The sequence below is a fragment of the Podarcis filfolensis genome (assembly GCF_964270895.1).
Source record: "Podarcis filfolensis genome assembly, chromosome: 16".
Classification (NCBI taxonomy): Eukaryota; Metazoa; Chordata; class Lepidosauria; order Squamata; family Lacertidae; genus Podarcis; species Podarcis filfolensis.
Window position 1 is genome coordinate 39,177,533 of NC_139620.1, and position 17,458 is coordinate 39,194,990.

The window sequence follows — 17,458 nt, forward strand, 5'->3', positions numbered from 1 at the left end:
GTGCCTCCTCTGCAAGAGGTCCAGAGGATGACAACACGAGAACAAGCCTTTTCTGCGGTGGCTCACCGCTTGTGGAATGCTCTCCCCAAGGAGGCTCGCTTGGTTCCTTCATTATATACCTTTAGATGTCAGGCAAAAAACATTCCTCTTCTCCCAGGTCTTTGGCAAACTAAATAATCTATGACTTTTAAACTGCATGTGTGGGGGGGTGTTATTATTTTGCTTGTTGTTATGTTATAAATGTTTGTGTTTTTATAAAGTGTCCTGTGATCCTTGGATCACAGCAATAACCCAATACCCTTTTAAATGTTCTGTGGGAGGAGGTTACTGGTTTGTATTCTTGTTTTTATTATGTCTTTTTTATCTTGTGTTTTTATGGTGTGAACTGCCCTGAGATCTATGGATGAAAGGAAGTATATGTCAGGAGCGAGCCAGCAATAAATCACTCAAAGTAAGTGAAGTTAACTCTCTGTTGGAAGAAATCAGGATGCGCTCAGAGCTGTCAGGCCTAATGAGCACAGCAATTCTTCTCTGGTAGGTCTTGCCCCTATGAAGCAGTTGTGGAGACTGAAGGTCCCTGCCTTCCCACAGCTGCCTAAGTTTCCTCATCTCCAGGGTTTTCCCAAGCAATCTGAGACTGTGCCTGCATGTCTGCCTTTGCTCCTCCTGCTTCATGCCTCTCCGTTGCAGCAGGAGGGGAAGAAACCCGTGCATCCTCACCAGCCTGACTCCCTCATCCCACTGTCCTGTTTCAGCTTCTGCCTCTGATTCTTGGCTACTCTCTGCCACAGACCCTCCCAGCTCCCTAAGCTTCCAACACCTCTCTCCCGCCCCCCTGCCACAGTCTTCTCCCTCTTCTCCCTGTGACCACTCACTGCCCACTAATCCCCAGGCTCTGAGCCTTCCTTCCTTGGGGGTTCTTTAGCTGCTGCCTCCCACCATTCCTCTGCATCCAGCCACTACATGATAGTATACAAATTTAACAACAACGCAACGCAAACCTGACTGAACCTCTCTCACCTGGAGGATTATACTGAAACACGTGAGGCTCAGTGTGTGGAGAGGTTCGGATCAGATCCCTTGAACCTTGGTAGGGAAGCACCGGAGGCCAGCAGGTTGTGATGGAGGGCTCTCCAACCAGCTTTGGCCCCTCCGGGAGGGAGGTGAAATGCACTGGTTTCTCTGCAAGAGAAAACAAAGGGACAGCAAATCATCAGTCAGAAAGGAACCCCAAGTAGACAAAACACTGGGTTTGGCTGCAGGACATCCATATGCAAATCCCCATTCAGCCATGATGCTCATGGAGTGACCTTGTGCGGACAATCAGGCTCATTCACACACACACACACACACACACACACACACACACACTGGTCAAGTGATCGCTGCAAAATCAAGCAACAACTTCCAGGCGCAGATGGGCCACTGCATGTGTAGCAGCAAAGAGAGAGCCATTCGTATTGCTATCCTGCATCGCTTGAAACGCAGTGCTTTGCAGTGTGACCTGACCATATATACAGCTATCAATCACAATTCAAAGAAGTCAAGTTTCACACAAGTACATATGAACTGCAGGCTAATTATTCTCTGTCAAACTAACTAATCTTGTAAAACCTTTGTAGGATGATCTGAAGAGTTTTGAGTTATGAAAAGCTCAGGGGGGGGGGCGGGGAGAATAACAACAATAAGCATCTCTCGTATGCGACAATCCGAAGGAAGAGCAGGTAGGAAAGGCTCTTATCTTATGGTGGCAACCAATCTCTGATGTACCCTCATCAGAAACTTTATTTATTTATTTGAGTCATTTATACCTTGTCCCTATTTAAGCCAAAGGGGCTCTCAAAGCAGTTTACAAAAAGACAAACAAACCCGAACTAGTTGCAAAACTAACTTGTTCAGTTCACAGTTCAGGTCAAGTTCATGCAAATTATTCTCCCCCCTCCCCAGCATTCAGAATGTTAAAAGCTACTGTGCTGAAGTATACAATGTGCTTAAGAAGGCTAAGAGTACATCAAAGCACACACACAGAGTGGAAGTTTAATTACGATTCTTAGCCTTAAAGGCCCAAAGGCGCTAAAGTCCAAAAAGCACATTTAAGAGAATGAAGACAAATGAGAAACTGTTCAAAGTTCTACCCCAAACCAAACTTAATTCACATTCAGTTTGCCTGGCGATTATGGAAACTACTCTCGGGTGCAGCTTGGATGTTTTTGAACTAATTCAGTGAACTTCATTAAACTGAACCTGTTCCTTCCAAGCACTGTGTAAGGGGGGGCAGAGGACATGGGACCCAGCTGTGGGGCTCCAGCCCTGCCAGCCAGCATGGCCAAGTCAGGGGCGCTAGGAGCTGTGAGTCCAACATCTGGAGTCAGCAGCTTCCTGTTCCCTCTGCAAGGGCTGCTTCATCAGGCCTCTGCCCACCACAGAGGCAAGGACCTCAAGACAGCATGGCTGGGCTGAACATGGTTCTCCTGTCAGGAATGTACTCCTCCTACATACACAGTACACAACTGTTTAAGAATAAGCCTGGTTAACGTTACCCAAAGCTGATTCTATCTGCTGCTCTGCTTTTGAATCTGTTGCCTTTATTTGTTTTATTCTGGATTTATTTGTCTCTGCTGTTACTGCTAGCCCACCCTGATGGGTGTTTGCACTTAAGCAGGGACTATAAACCATTGAGTTAAAAATAAATAAACAAAGTTGCTTTTTTCCAAGTCAGAACATTGTGCCATCTAGCTCACTCTTGCCTACACTGGGATGTGGGGGACCTTTTTCACCTCGATGGTCACATTCCCTTGTCATCGCTGGGGTGGGGGGCATATGCCAATGGCAGACATGGGCAGAGCAATGGACGTGACTTTTCCCTTTGTGCAGTAGGCTACATTCCAGCCGTGGAACCTCTCCATCCTCTCTCCAGGCAAGCAAAAGGCATTGCCACAGAAGAACACACTCCAGCCAGGCAAAAAGGTTGCAAGGAGGGTGAAGAGCAGAGCAGTGTGAGGCATGGCCTGGGGAGAAGGGGACCGGCTTGGGGAGAGGATGCAGGGCCAGAGAGAAGCCCGAGGAGCTGCATTTGGCCCACCCCAGCCTACCTGGCCTAGAGAGTTTCAGGCCAGGGTCCCTCCCAGACCTACCTGGAGAAGCCAGGGATTGAAACTGGGACCTTCTGCATGCAAAACAGGTGCTTTACTACTGAGCTATGGCCGTCCCCAAAAGGAATAAATGAACAAATTATCTGTTTGCCTTTAGTTATGTAAAAACAACTTTACTGAGAGGCCCACAAGCCAACAAACAAATGCCCTTAAGGTCCTTCCAAGCACAACTAATATCTGAGACCAATGGAGAGATGAGGATTGCCAAGACCTTCACAGCACTTGATGTCTAGGGAGCAGGTCCCTCGAGAAAAGCAAAAGCCCAATAAAAAAGGAGCAGCATCCACTGTCCCTGTGAAAACACGTACGAAGGGACTTGTGTGACTCTAAAGTCTGCCTTTACTTGCTCAAACTGCTAGCAATGCAGATGGGGACTGTTTGGAGTTACGCCAGAGGTAAGATGGATACTGAGGGACTGAAAATGACCTGTTCAACCAAGGACTTTTTTGAGGGGGACAGAGATGAGCCTAGGGCCTCTGCGTGGGCCCTCACAGTGCCAGGGCTTCGACCCTGGAAAGAGCCAAGAGGGAGGTCTATGTGAACCCCCCCCATGCTTTGATGTGACCCCGGACAGACAATGGAAGAAATGGGCATGGAAAATTCTCCCAGCCAAGCCTCACCATGTTGGATGCTGCACCCTTGAGGGGGCTATGTGCTCTGCTGGGAAGGGAGATGCAAAGAAATGGGGTTTACTGTCCTCAAATGCCTGTGTGTTATATAGGAATAGCTCCTCACGCTTCTCCCTGGAAAGCCTACCTCATACTTTTGAGAACCAGGAGACTAAATTGCATCCATGTCGTCACCCCCCACTTTCTGGCTTTCATGATTTAAGATGTGAAACATGGTTTTTATCTGCACCTTCAAAGGATGGCATGAAGCAGATGGGAGACACGTCAGCATCAAAGGGTGAGGCTTGGAGGCAGACAGCAGCACAGAGGCCTCTGGCTCTTCAACGGCTTGTGCATATTTTCCTTGGTAATTCTCTGTGCTCCTCCCAGACTTCAACTCTCCCCTCACTGCACTCTCTTTGACTCTCCCACAGGGACAGCCAAGGCTACGCACGGAACCCGGGTGCAGGAATCGTGGCCCTTTGGAGGGCCTTTGCAACAAAGGGAAGGCGGCTGCCCCACAGCTAGCAAGGCGACGGTACCTTGACAAAATGGGGAAGCAATACGCCAAAAAAAGATTTGTACAAAAGCTCGGCTATGGCCCCATGAATAAGGTGAGTGCGGGGCCACCGCTGTTCTTCAAAGAAACAGTTGGCATTTATTTAACACTTGTTTTGAATAGTTTTCTTTTTAATTTAGCAAACCTGTGTTTGTCTCCACCTTCTGTAATCCAAGCAAAATATTTAGGGTTGCAGCCCATGTTGTTCCTACTCAGTAAACCCATTGAAATGAATGAACATGAATAACTTGGGTCCATTAATTATACTAGGTCTGCTCTGAGTAGAACTTAGTTGGAGACAACTCTTGGCATTTCTACAGCACTTTATTGTCCACGAAGAGCTCCACGTGCATTCGGGTGAATCCTGAGATTGTCAGGCAAGTGAGAGTGAGGGGGGGAGTGCCATGTACAGGGGCAGCAAAGGCCCCACAGCCACTGATCAGATGTTTCATCCCTAGCTAGCAGGACCCGGGGTCAGGGGTGATGGGAGTTGTAGTCCAACAGCAGCTGGGGACCCAAGTTTGAAAAACAGTGCACTGCACTATGGGTGTCTCCAGACTGTTAATACTTTGTGGGAGGGATTCAATCACACCGACATATTGGGACTTTAGGTTTGCAATTAAAACCAATTAAGAAGCATTCTGTTGCCCCTAGTGCAACAAATCCACTTTAAACATCCTGCATGCCGAATGGGGTGGATCACTCTTTTGTTTTATGACAGCTTTGTAAATAAATAATAAGAAAAGCTCAATGAAGACTGGATGGCGCCTAAATTCTGTGTAAGCTTTGTGCAAGCAAACTATGATGAAGGTTTAATGAACGGGTTGTCTGGAGGAGTCTACGTCAGACCACTGCTCCACTTAGCCCAGAACATATTGGAAGTGGCTCTCCAGGGCAGCCTTCTCCAATAGGGTGCCCCCAGGGATGATGGGAGTTGGAGTCAGACAACACCTGGAGGGCAGCAGGTTGACAAAGGCTGCTCCACATTCTTAGGCAGAGACCTCTCCTTCCCAGCCTTGCAGCCCAAGATTCTTTCAGATGGAGATGTTGGGAGCTGAACCTGGAACCTCTTCCGTGAGAAGGGCTGTAGCTCAGTGGCAGAGCATCTGCAGGTCGGGCTGGGAATATCCCCTTCCTGAAACCAGGGAGTTCTTCTGCCAGGGTGGACCAGCCTTTCCAACCTTGGGTCCCCAGCTGTTGTTGGACTACAGTTCCCATTATCCCTGACGGCTGGCCCTTCTCACAAGGGATGGTGGAAGTTGTAGTCCAACAACAGCTGTGGATCCAAGGTTGAGAAAAGTTGGTATAGACAATGCTGAGCAAGATGGCAGGCTGGGCTGACTCAAGGTAGGGCAGCCTCCTTTTCTCCCCCTAAGTGCGAGCTCAGCTACTGAGCTTTAGATCGCTCAGCATAGAGTGCTGTTGCTGTTTCTCCCAAAGCAGCGGAAGTCAGGAAGCCTGTGCGGGAGCTGGGACAACATGTGCTTTTATTTCTATCACTGAGTGTCTGGTGCAACAGGGGAAATGGCAGGGGAAATTCCTAATGGGAAATGGCAGAGGCCCAGAAAATTGCTGGATCCTGGTATAAGTCCACTGGCTGCAATATCCAACATACGTTATTTGCAATGGATCTTCAGCCTCGTGCAAAGGAAAGACGTGTGCTGCGTATATCTGGAAAGCTATCCCACCCCCAGCTGAGGGTGGAAACGCTTTGAAGTCTAAAGTACGAATGCTTTATTTTGACCTCCTCCTGCCATGCCGCAACCTATATTAAAGGGGGGCTATAACTCAGGGTCTTTTTGATAGAGCAGCTCTTATCCCCAGAAAGAGAGTTACTATTACCGTTTATCAAGGCCCTGGAAATTGGAGCAAGAGAGACATCGTTTATACTATCCGTCATCCAAATGCATGCTCTTGGCTTTCAACTGGCCCTCAAAAGGCCAAGCTAAAAAGGGTGGCTAAATCAATAGGAAACATATTGCTAGCTCCAAAGCTGCCAAGAGAAAAGGAAAGAAAAAGGCAACAACCCCACATTCGCACACTCTTCCCTCCCCTCCCCTCCAACCCCTTGCTCTCGCCTCCTCTGCTTGGCTTCTCCATACAAAAACAAAAAGCAAAACGCAGGGAGAGGAAAAAACCGGGAACCATCTGAGGGAGAAATGAGAGCCAAATGGGCAGTGCTCCCGTCCGCCAAACCAGAAAAAGGCCTTCATGCCAGAGGAGGAGGAGGAGGCGGCGGCAGTGTGTGTGCAAATGCTTTGGCTAGAGCAGCTCCTAGCTGACAATGGTTCAGCCAAAAGACCTGCAGGACAGGGAACCCCTCACTCAGGTTGTGATGGTGCTCTCTTAAAAGCCTGGCCAACAAAGCCGCTCTGGATGTTTGGGCCAGTTTAGCTGGCTCTGTTCTTCACGTGTGGGAGTGGAGGAGATCCCTCCTCCCGCCACCATATTTGACTTTTTTTGGGGGGTGAAATCCTCCCATCCAACCTGGGAGAATTGAAACAATGAACTCCCATTGCCTGAAAGTATAGTCCCTTTGCCAAGACAGCACGTGCCCTCCTGCGCAGGGATGACGCATCTCATTACCTTACTGCTCTGGTCTAAGGAACTTCATTCCCTGTATGCAATTCCCTCCCAGCCAGAAAAGGGAATGACAACAAGAAGGGAATGACAACAAGAAAATTGGTGGGGGGAGAGACCATGTAAAACTAAACAGGACTGCACTTGCTGATTTAGTATATGGCATTTGTCTTGCTTTTGTGTCTCATCGCATCTGCCTGTCCCTGCATTATCTGGAATCAGTTGAGATTCCTGCATTCTAGGGGATTGGTCTAGATGACAATCAGAGTCGCTTCCAACTCTCCAATTCTGCTGGAGGGATAAAAGAACTAATGACATACTGGTTGAGGTCAAATGCAAGGAACAGCACCAGGTAAGGGTCAAGGACATGAGCAGGATGAGAAAGTCCTGGCTAGTAGAATGTGTTTGCACCAGGTAAGTAAGTGCAGTTTGCATGACATCTTGGGTGGAGTTACCTGTTAGTGCTCCTTTCCTGAGTTTTCTTGTGTTGAAAGTTCTTCATTTAAAATGGGTCTCACTTCCCCAGATATTCTGTCTCGACAGACCTAGGAAACATGGCTAACCAATACCCAGCCTGACCGCTAGTCCAGCCGGCTCAGCATTGTTTACACTGACTTCTCCAGGGCTTCAGGTGGGTTCTCTCCCTGCCCTACCTGGAGATGTTGGTAATTGAACCTGGGACCTTCTGCATGCAAAGCAGAAGCTCTGCCAGGGAGCTACACTCCTTCCCAGTTAGACACCCCAAGGAATGCGGCCCATCTCCCTGCAGAGCAGGTTCAGCAAGAAGAGCACCTGCCCTGCATGGAGGAGGACTCAGCTGCAAACCTCAGCATCCCCACTTTAAAGGGCATACAAAGACTTTTGCTTGAGATTTCTCAGCCGAGGGGAGCTGGGCCAACTGCTGCGGCTCAGAGACCAGCAGTTTTTGGCTCTTCTGTCTCTTTCAACCTTTCCACCTTGTGACTAAGACACTGTACCCAACTTTTCTTGTTCCCTCCTCCCTCCCAATGCCTTTTCCTCTTGTGTCATGTCTTCATAGAGAATGCAAACCTGAGGGCAGGAGCTGCCTTGTTTGCAGCAATTTGTAAGCTGCACTATGGCTTTTGGTTTTATTTTTCTTACTGCAGAACTGGATAAAAAATTCTTTAAATAAATCAGCCTTGGAAAGTGGCAGACTGGCAAGCGGTCCAACTCAAGTCTATGGCAGCTTCATGTGCAAGCTGGAGACCTCCCTGCTGGCGAATCTTCTCATAAGTAAACACTTCACATGGCAGGATGGAGTGCCTACTGACAAGGACTTCCTCTGCTACTCACATTCCCCCCCCAAAAAAAACATGTTTGTGTCCCTAAAGATAATATACCATAGCTCAGGGGTAGAACATCCACTTCGAATGCAGAAGGTTCAATCCCTGGCATCTCCAAGCAGAATTGGGAGAGAACCCTCCCTGAGATCTTGGAGAGCTGCTGCCAGTCAGTGTAGGCAATACTGATCTAGAGGCAGCAATGGTCTGACTCAGTATAAGGCAATGTCCGTATGCAAAAAGGCAGAGGCCCAGTCAGCGCCACTCTCTCTTAGCACAGAAGGGAGCCACCCAGCAGCGGAAGGATTCTTAGACATGCATTATGAGGTGACCAATTGCAGTGCCTCCTCAAGTGTTTTGCCAATCAATACCAGGGAGGCACAGAGAAGGGGAAGAAAGCTACAAACTGCCCATTAGGTGCCCCAGCCATTTCCACCCTGAATGCAGCATAGAATCTTTTACAGGAAGCCTTGCCCTTCCAGTCAGGGCATTAGCATTGATTCTCCAAGAAATAATGTCTCCAGCTGAACACTAAAAGCCTTCTGAAGGCAGTGGGGAGTAGCTCGCCCCACAGCCCTGGCCCTGTTCCAGGTCTCCTTGCCCCGCTTCCAAACGCAACGGCCGGGGACATTAGTAAGAGGGATCTCCCGCCTCTTGGCATTTGATCAGGCAGAGCGAGACACGATGTTCCCTCTAATTAGCCATGCCTGCCTGACTCTGTGGAGAGAGAGACAGAAAAAGGGAGGCAGAGAAAGCTTCCAAAGAGCCCATGAGGTTGGCGTGGGGGGCTAATCTCCACCCTCACCTGCACTTCTGTGGCCATGGCCTCCCCGGACCCCAAACACCCACACACCTTCTTTATCAACCACAGCTGGGCTCCTGCTCTGGGCCCTGGGACTGCTGCTCAGCGGGGGGTCCTTTTCAGCTGGCTGCAGCTGCAGCTGCTTACTCTGTGCAGAGTCCTCGTGGGCAGATTCGTGGACCATGGTGATTTGCTGCTGGTAAAGGGCCAAAGCATGATGAGGCACCTGAGACTTCAGGCTTCCGCTCTGCAGAACTCCCTCCTGTAAACCTTCTGAAATCTGCAGGGAAGGGAAGAAGAGAAAAAGTGGATGAATCCTGCCATTTGCAGCTGGTGTGTACAAACACACACATGCATGCACACTCCATGGGGCATGAATGAATGCCACACTTCAGCTCCTCTGCAGAGAGGTTTTCAAAAGCCAGTTCATCCTCACTGAGCCCCTGACTTTTCCCTCATTCTGGGGAACAGGAAAGAGAAACTGGAACAGCATGGGAATCATTTTTAAACCAAGGGCCGCATTTCCCTCTGGGAGCCACATGCTGGGGTGAGCAGGGCCAGAGGCAAAAGTGGCCAGGGCAATGAATATGACTCTTACCTTTCTACAATGGGTGACATTCCAGCCATGCAAATGTCAGAGGTTTAGAACTACACTTGTCTCTCCCCATCTCGTCAAACAAGAGGCATTGGCATAGTTAAGTGAAGGGCTGGGGCAGGGAAAGATCGGGACCCTGCAAGACTTGATTTCTGCATCTGTGTGCGCCTGATTCAGCTGGTGCAAAATGCTGTAACTGCACTGCTGGTAGGGGCAGACTACCACCAGCACAGAACATCACTCTTTAAAAGCTTGCATTGGCTGCCATATGCTACTGAGTTACTGTAAGTTCGAGTCTTATATTAATTTCCAATGCCCTTGTAAACAACTTGGGTCCAGGATATCAAGGACCTCCTGATCCCTTATATCCCAACCTCATCCCTGCTATCTCTGGGGTAGTCTCTGCTAGTGGTCCCCCGTGGCTCAGATGCACGCCTCGTAACTGCTAGGAGCTGTGCATTAACTGTAGCGGGCTGCAGCCTATGGAACGAGCCTAACTGAGATGAGATGGGCATCCTTTTTGCTGAACTTCAGGTGCATGACTAGGATTTTCTTGTTCCGGCAAACATTTTGAGGTAGTATTTGGTTCTATGAAAAATATTTATTTTTTTATTGTCCTATTTTCTGTGGTTTGATTTTATGTATGCCACTTAGAAATAGGAATGATTAAGCTATATATAAATGTCTTACATTAAAAAATAAGCATTCAGGAGCCAGAACGGAGAGACTTGGAGGGTCAGATCCAGCTCCTTGGTCTGAGGTTCCCCAGCTCTGAACTGTGTGATAAAACCTGCTGATTGCCTGACTAAAAGCACAACAAATGGCAGGTGCCCTTCAGCCTTGGGGCTAACTCACTGTCACTTGGGGGAGCTGAATGGTCCATGCAAATTATTCCTACCGAGCACAGTCTTGCAGGGGTCACCCCCTCCCCAAAGCCCCGGGTTTAAACACAGCGGGAGCAAAAAGACAAATTGTTTTGAGGAAGGTGTTGGAGCTGGTTTGGGAGCCACTACTCACAATGGGCGGAATGGCAGCAGCTCTTTGCTTCAGCTGTTTCAAGTCCAGCGGCTTCTGAGGCGAGGAGCTGAGCCGGGTGTCATTAGTTGCGTTGAGGAGGCTGGGCCGGGAAGAGATCAGCCTGCATGGAAACACAAAGCACTGCAGTTAAGAACGGCTACTATTATGTCAGGAATCCTATGCCAGGGATAGGGAAACTGTGACCCTACAAATGCACCCCACAGTCTGTTTTCAAATCAAGCAATCAGTTCAGGGATCAGAGATGGATAATCTGTATCTCTGTACATGATTTTGTATAACAATTCGTCTCACCCCCCTGACCATTGGTTATGATGGCTGAGGATTAAGGGAGCCAGAGTCCAAAAACACCTGGAGGCATCACACTGGGCTATCCCGATCTAGACCAATCCCAATCCCAAGAGCAGCCTTCTGCAACCATCAGGCACCTGCTCCACCTCCATCTGCCAACCCCTTCCAGGTGTCCATGTGCACCCTGTGATATTTCTGTTGGGAAGCTGGTAAAATGCGAGCTAGATAATGGTACAGTTCAGTGGTTTTGCAGCTGGCTGATGGACTGCACCTAAAATGTACTTACCAGCAGCTTCTTGTCAACCTGAACATGTGGTACCCCAGGGTTCTGTCCTGGGCCTGATGCTGCAAAGCAGCTCTAGAAATGACTGACTAGAGGAGCAGAGGAGTTGCTGAGTTGCTGATATCTTAAGCCAACAGAAACAGGATCCAAGATGATACTGACAGAACAGAGAACTTGGCCAAAATGAACAAAATGAATGCCAGCAGAGATTAAGCGCAAATTTTTGCATTTAGGTAGGAAGAACAGCAGTAGATGTGTCAGTAGACCACAAGCTAAACATGAGGCAGCAGTACAATGTGGCAGCAAAAAGGGCCACTTCCTTGCCTTGCCATCACTCACCTACCCAGCTACTATCTGGTTCTTCAGAGCAGGTGGCACAATGAGTCAGTGTGTCTGACTGCTAACCAGAAGGCTGGTGGTTTGAGCTCACCCAGGGATGACTGTGGGCAGGATTCTTGCATTCCTGTGGGTTGGACTAGAGGACCCTCGTGGTTGCTTCCAACTCTATCACCTGCCCATACCTCACTCTGAGTAAAGAAAGAGGCTGATACCCTTCTCCAGGATATAACTGCTCTGTATGGGTAAGCAGGACTCCCACCTCGCCTCTTCCATCCCAAGGAAGAGGAGCACAGCAATGGAATCCAGGGAGGGTGTCAATCAACCATGAGGGCTGGAAGAACCAAGGTCCAAAGGGGAGGGTGGTACTCTTGTTGCCAGCAACAGACCATCACCCCTGACACAGTGAGCGGCTGCATGCTCAGCATTCTCGCAAGGCTCAAGGGTCTTGCAAGCAAGCTTGCCTTGCCCCACCTTTCAAAGCTTGACTTGTGGGAATCGGGACAACTCTGTTGGTTCCACGCAGTTCTAAACTCCTTGCCCTGATCTAGGACTCTGCAAGGCTGGCCTGTTGCCTCCAGCCTGATTGGTCTCACCTTTCCCATCACCTCGTCTGTGTGTAAAAGCTACTGTGAGTCTGTGCTGCTGAGTCTGTACCTCCAGTGCTGCCTCAAGAGCTCTTCCTTCCTATCAGGTAAGAGCCTCTGTCATCAGTTTCTGAGCAGCCATCAGGCAACCTGGAGACCAAGTCCTCTGTGGAAAGCCTGAAGGCGTTGGGAATGTTTAGTCCTGAGGACTGATGATAAAGGGGCACACGTATATCAAAGCCATCTTCAAATATGTACAGTACTGTACAATATGTTATACAGTGGTTCTGCTCCTTCCTCCTGGGCCGTGTCCAGAAAGTGGTATTGGGGGATGAGTGTTCAGAACCCTGGGCTCTAACTTATGGGGTGCCTCAGGGTTCTGTCCTCTCCCCCATGCTTTCTATCTATATCATGGGTAGGCAAACTAAGGCCCAGGGGCCGGATCCGGCCCAATCACCTTCTAAATCCAACCCTTGGGTGGCCCGGGAATCAGCATGTTTTTACATGAGTAGAATGTGTGCTTTTATTTAAAATGCACTTCTGGGTTATTTGTGCGGCATAGGAATTCGTCCCCCCCCCCCCAAAAAAAATATAGTCCAGGCCCCCACAAGGTCTGAGGGACAGTGGACCGGCCCCCTGCTGAAAAAGTTTGCTGACCCCTGATCTATATGAAACCGCTAGGAGAGCTCATCAGGGGGTTTGGGCTTGGTGTTCATCAGTATGCAGATGACACCCAGCTCTACCTCTCTTTCAAATCAGAACCAGTGAAGGCGGTGAAGGTCCTGTGTGAGTGCCTGGAGGCGGTTGGAGGATGGATGGTGGCTAACAGATTGAGGGAGAATCCTGACAAGACAAAAGTACTGTTTTGGAGGGACAGGGGGCAGGCAGGTGTGGAGGACTCCCTGGTCCTGAATGGGGCAACTGTGCCCCTGAAGGACCAGGTGCGCAGACTGGGAGTCATTTTGGACTCACAGCTGTCCATGGAGGTGCAGGTTCAAATTCTAAGAAAAAGAGTTTAGACTAAACATGAAGAAGAATCTCCTGACAGTATGAAGTTGTACAACAGTGGGGCGGACTTGTCTCCAAAAGCAGCAGGCTTTAAAGCAGAGGCTGGGGTCACATCCACACCGTACAATGTAAGCATTTGGCTTCTTCCAGAGACTCCTAGGATCTGTAGCTTACCTGTGCAGAGCTGCAACTCCCAAATTACAGTTCCCAATATTCTTTTGGGGAAGTCATATTCTTTTACTGTACGGTGTGGATTTGACCAGCATAGCCACCTTTCAGGGATGTGGTAGCAGTATGTGTCCTCCAATCGGAACAGAATTGCAGCAGATGACCTTCCCTGCTCAGAAGCCACCTGCAGAGGAAAAATTCCTTCCCAAATACAGTGATCTATCAGAACCAGAGCACAAGCTAAGGCAAACAGCTTTCCAACAAAAAATCGGGGCTAGGCCAAGCTTGCCTTTCGTGCTGCAAGCCTAAAGGAGAGTTGAGGCAGAAGGGAGCCAATTGTTAATCAGCAAGTTTGAATTCTGTTCTCAGTTAGTGACATGCTCTGCAAGAGAGAGATAAGAATCTGGTTAGGGAGAGAGGAGGCGGGAGAGGAAACAGGGAGAAGGGGAGGAATGACCACATCTGGATTAACTAGAGCGGAAGAGCACAGAGTTCAAGGACACAGAGAGTCTGAAAGTCAAGAAGGTGTTTTATGATGAGGAGTGTGTATCTGTGTATGTGTGTGCGCGCACACATGTTGTGTGTGTGTGTGTGTGTGTGTGTGTGTGTGTGTGTGTGTGTGAGGGAGAGGGAGAGACCAGATGAGTTCTTTTATATGATCAGCAGCCAAATAAGCTCAACAACTCGCTCCACTATGGTGCAACTGTTTGCCAGAGGCAAGCCTCACAGATATGCAGTTGGAAACCCTTTGCACTATCTACCTCATAACAAAATTCTGAGATACTAGCAAAATGCCTGGCATGACAACAGGTAGGGTCCTTCATCTCATGTGGATCTCTTTGTGTTTGTGTGGTGGGAAATCCCCCTCAATGGCAGCATTCACTTACATGGGAGCAATAAAAGAGGGGTGACACTGCAATAAGAGGCTGGGGCCTAGCCACTAAGAATCAAGCTTCCTCTAGATCTGCATGGCCTAGTTTCTTTTTTGTGGTCACTCCAGAGCAAGGGTCTGCAAACTTTTTCAGCAGGGGGCTGGTCCACTGTCCCTCAGACCTTGTGGGGGGCTGGACTAATTTTTTTGGGGGGGTGGGAAATGAACAAATTCCTATGCCCCACAAATTACCCAGAGATGCATTTTGAATAAAAGCACACATTCTACTCATGTAAAAACACGCTGATTCCCGGATTTAGAATCCGCAGGCCGGATTGAGAAGGCGATTGGGCCAGATCTGGCCCCCGGGCCTTAGGCTGCCTACCCATGCTCTGTGTTCGTAACAGGCAAAACTACCTCATGGATACTAGCCAATAGAACCTGAATGAAGACAATTAGTGAAAAAGAGGTAAGCCAAAGGTAACAGAGCAGAAAAAGCAGATACAAGAGGACACAATTCAAAGGCTGCTTCAGATGGGGCATCCCACACCGAAACGGCCTGAAGAGGAAAATGCATGGGAGTCTCTGGTGCAACAATTAGGATTACGCATGAGGCGACTGCAATTTAACATACGCTCCTGGTGAAATTACAAGACGTACTCCCACTTCCATAAGGAAGCCTGCCTTACAACCTTTAGAACCCAAGTTTTGCACTAATCACAGACCATGCAGGTCTTCTGCACCTGCAGGAGTACAGAAAAATGGATATTTCAAGTGTTCTACAGCAGACAGTGTTCTGTGTTGGCAACAGACTGGAGGATCAGAAAATCCCAAATGCACCCCCTCTACGATTATGCGACACGGCAAAATCCCATGGCCACAAACTAAGCAGTTTCTGTATAGACCAATATACCAGGGATAGAGTACCCTGGCGTTCTCCAGATGTTGCTGAATACACCTCCATCATCTTTGACCACTGGTCCCTGTTGGTTGTAGCTAATCTGCAGGGGCAGGGCACAGACTTCCCATCCCTGCCATACACCTTGCAGGTGGTGCACAGGCTGAAGAGCTGTGGATGAGGTTCCATCAAGTCCCTCAAAGTTTGCTATGTGAAGGCACTTCCAGTTCTTACGAACAATACACTGGCATCAGTAGTCCACACTTCTGTGAAACAGGTGGGTGGTGGAAGACTAGACTGTGCCATGGGCAGACTCTGCGTGGCCTGTGGGTATCAGAGGCACTAGAAGATAGAATCTGATCCTGCAAAAGAGACACATGCAGATTTGTCTCCAGTTGGCGTGGCTGCCACATTGGGTGAGCTGATTATCCAGCTCAGCCAAGCAAAATGAGTTATTCTTCATTAAGAACGCAAAAGAAGTGGAAAGGCTCATTCTCACAACAGAGTTAGTTCCCTGGGAAGCAGCATCCCAGGTGGCACCATGTCAGCCGGCATCTCGGGTCTACCTAGGGCCAAAGACCACAGTAATTTCTGGCAGGGGCGAGTGGACATCTCCCAGACTGATCAAGAGACGTGGAAGAGGAGGAAGAGAGATCCCAGGACAGATCATATGGGGGTTTGTTCCCTTTGTGCTTGTTTGTCAGCCTGAGCTTGGAGTGGCCTTGAAATTTAGGCAGTGAAATAACCAGCTAAAATAAACCAGGAGGAGGCGAAGAGCCTGGCTTTAAAACCCACTGGCAGTTGCAGAGGGGTAATCTGAGAGCACATTGAGAGAGCCACGGGGGGGGGGGGGAGCCCTGAATTTTGACCTAGCTCCAATCCCTGATGTGGGGAACAGAGGGGAGTTTCGGTGTCGTGGCCTCTGCTACAGAGCTATCTGAAAGCGTGCCCCGTGCTTTCACCTGGCTTTTGAAATTCTGAAGCCCTTTCAATTCAGCAAGGCCTGAACCTCTATGAACCTCTGTTCAGTTCCAGGTCACGGACAGTTCTTTGCCCACATAACGTTGCTCATCCGGTTATTGCTACTTTACTTGCTCCAGTCCTGGATTTGTTTACACATTTGCTCACCCCAGTGTGAGTCTTACAACTTGAAGCAGGAACTTGGAAACATCTGCGCTTACTGGCTTTCACCTATATTTCAAGAGATTTAGGCTACCTACCTCTGGGAGCTTTGCTTAATAATTATGTTTGCTCCTGGCTAAAAACTGTTAACAGTTTAACATCACTGGCTCTTACTCGCTACTCCATCTTGCAACACTTGGGTAAAAAAAAGCAGCCCAGTGCATTAAACTAAGACATCTTAAATAGCAAAACTCACTGTCTGTGCATTTTGTTCCCTTTACTTTGGGATAACTGACCAGAAATTGAGCTTTAAAAAAACACCAAATTTTAAAAAATCACTGAGGAGCATATCAGAACTTTTCAGCTGCTGCCACAAGGGCAACAAACACTTGACAAAAGGTTCCTCAGGGTTTCTTTCAGAACACCCAGTTCTCAGTCTTGCTTCCTCAGTTTAGTTTATTCTATTTGTTATTATTTAGAAAGCAGATGCCAGGAGACCAGGCCCAGACTGAAGAGCAAGGATGTAGAATGGATCCATGGCTCACGACCAAGGGGCCTACGTGTCAGTAAGCAATCCCTGGAACTTCTTTACAACCAGCAGTTGGGGTTCAGGCATGGTCTAGGAGGCCAGAGGATGTAAGGTCTCCCTACTGAGCTGGAAACAGGAGAGGTCTGTGGCTCCTTGTTCCTGATTCCATTCCTGCCCTCCTCGCTGCTTGCACTTCTTTTGATACTGACGGCAGATTGTTTCCCAACCTTACTTTTGGATCATGTTTGGGACCCTCTGTGTTTGACCCTGGCTTTTTTGAGACTATGCTGCACCTTGAACCTTGCTTGGGTAAGCGCTTGGATAAATGTGTTTTACCTCCTTAGGCTGAGATCCTGGCTCCTGAGGGCAGCCCTTGGAGCATAACAGTGGCGTATTAGTGCCAGGGGATAGTGGCTGGACATTTATGGGGCAGGGTAGTCAGAGTCCTAGTCTGTTAGGTAACAGGCTGGAAGGGCAACAGGTTCAACCGTCAAATGTTGTCCCAGGAAGTTTTAAACTACTAAGCAAATAGGATAAGGTTTCTGCTTGGCACCTTAGAACATTCTCTGGTCACCTGACATTAACAGCCTTACCTCTCTCTTAGCAATGAACTGACAACAGTTAACTTATGTCTCTACAGGCTGGCCTTCTGCATTCATTTATATTTAGCATGACCTACAGCTGAACTTTTATTCCTAGCACTGCCAGAAGTCTTTATAAAATATATATGTAA

General features: G+C 48.7%; 1 protein-coding gene across 50 annotated transcripts in view; it reads right to left on the minus strand.

Moving 5' to 3' along the window:
* NCOR2 (nuclear receptor corepressor 2) overlaps nucleotides 1-17,458 on the minus strand; it is a 349,636-nt gene that overhangs the window by 55,405 nt on the left and 276,773 nt on the right. For 49 of the 50 annotated variants that reach the window (XM_083589595.1, XM_083589578.1, XM_083589576.1 and 46 more), the window contains exons 21-23: nucleotides 10,615-10,735; nucleotides 9,054-9,282; nucleotides 1,021-1,182 (exon numbers count right to left, since the gene is read on the minus strand). In XM_083589595.1, the coding sequence (XP_083445721.1) occupies nucleotides 1,021-1,182; nucleotides 9,054-9,282; nucleotides 10,615-10,735 (512 nt within the window). The remainder of the gene's footprint in view (nucleotides 1-1,020; nucleotides 1,183-9,053; nucleotides 9,283-10,614; nucleotides 10,736-17,458) is intronic. The other variant, XM_083589567.1, reaches the window with a different exon arrangement.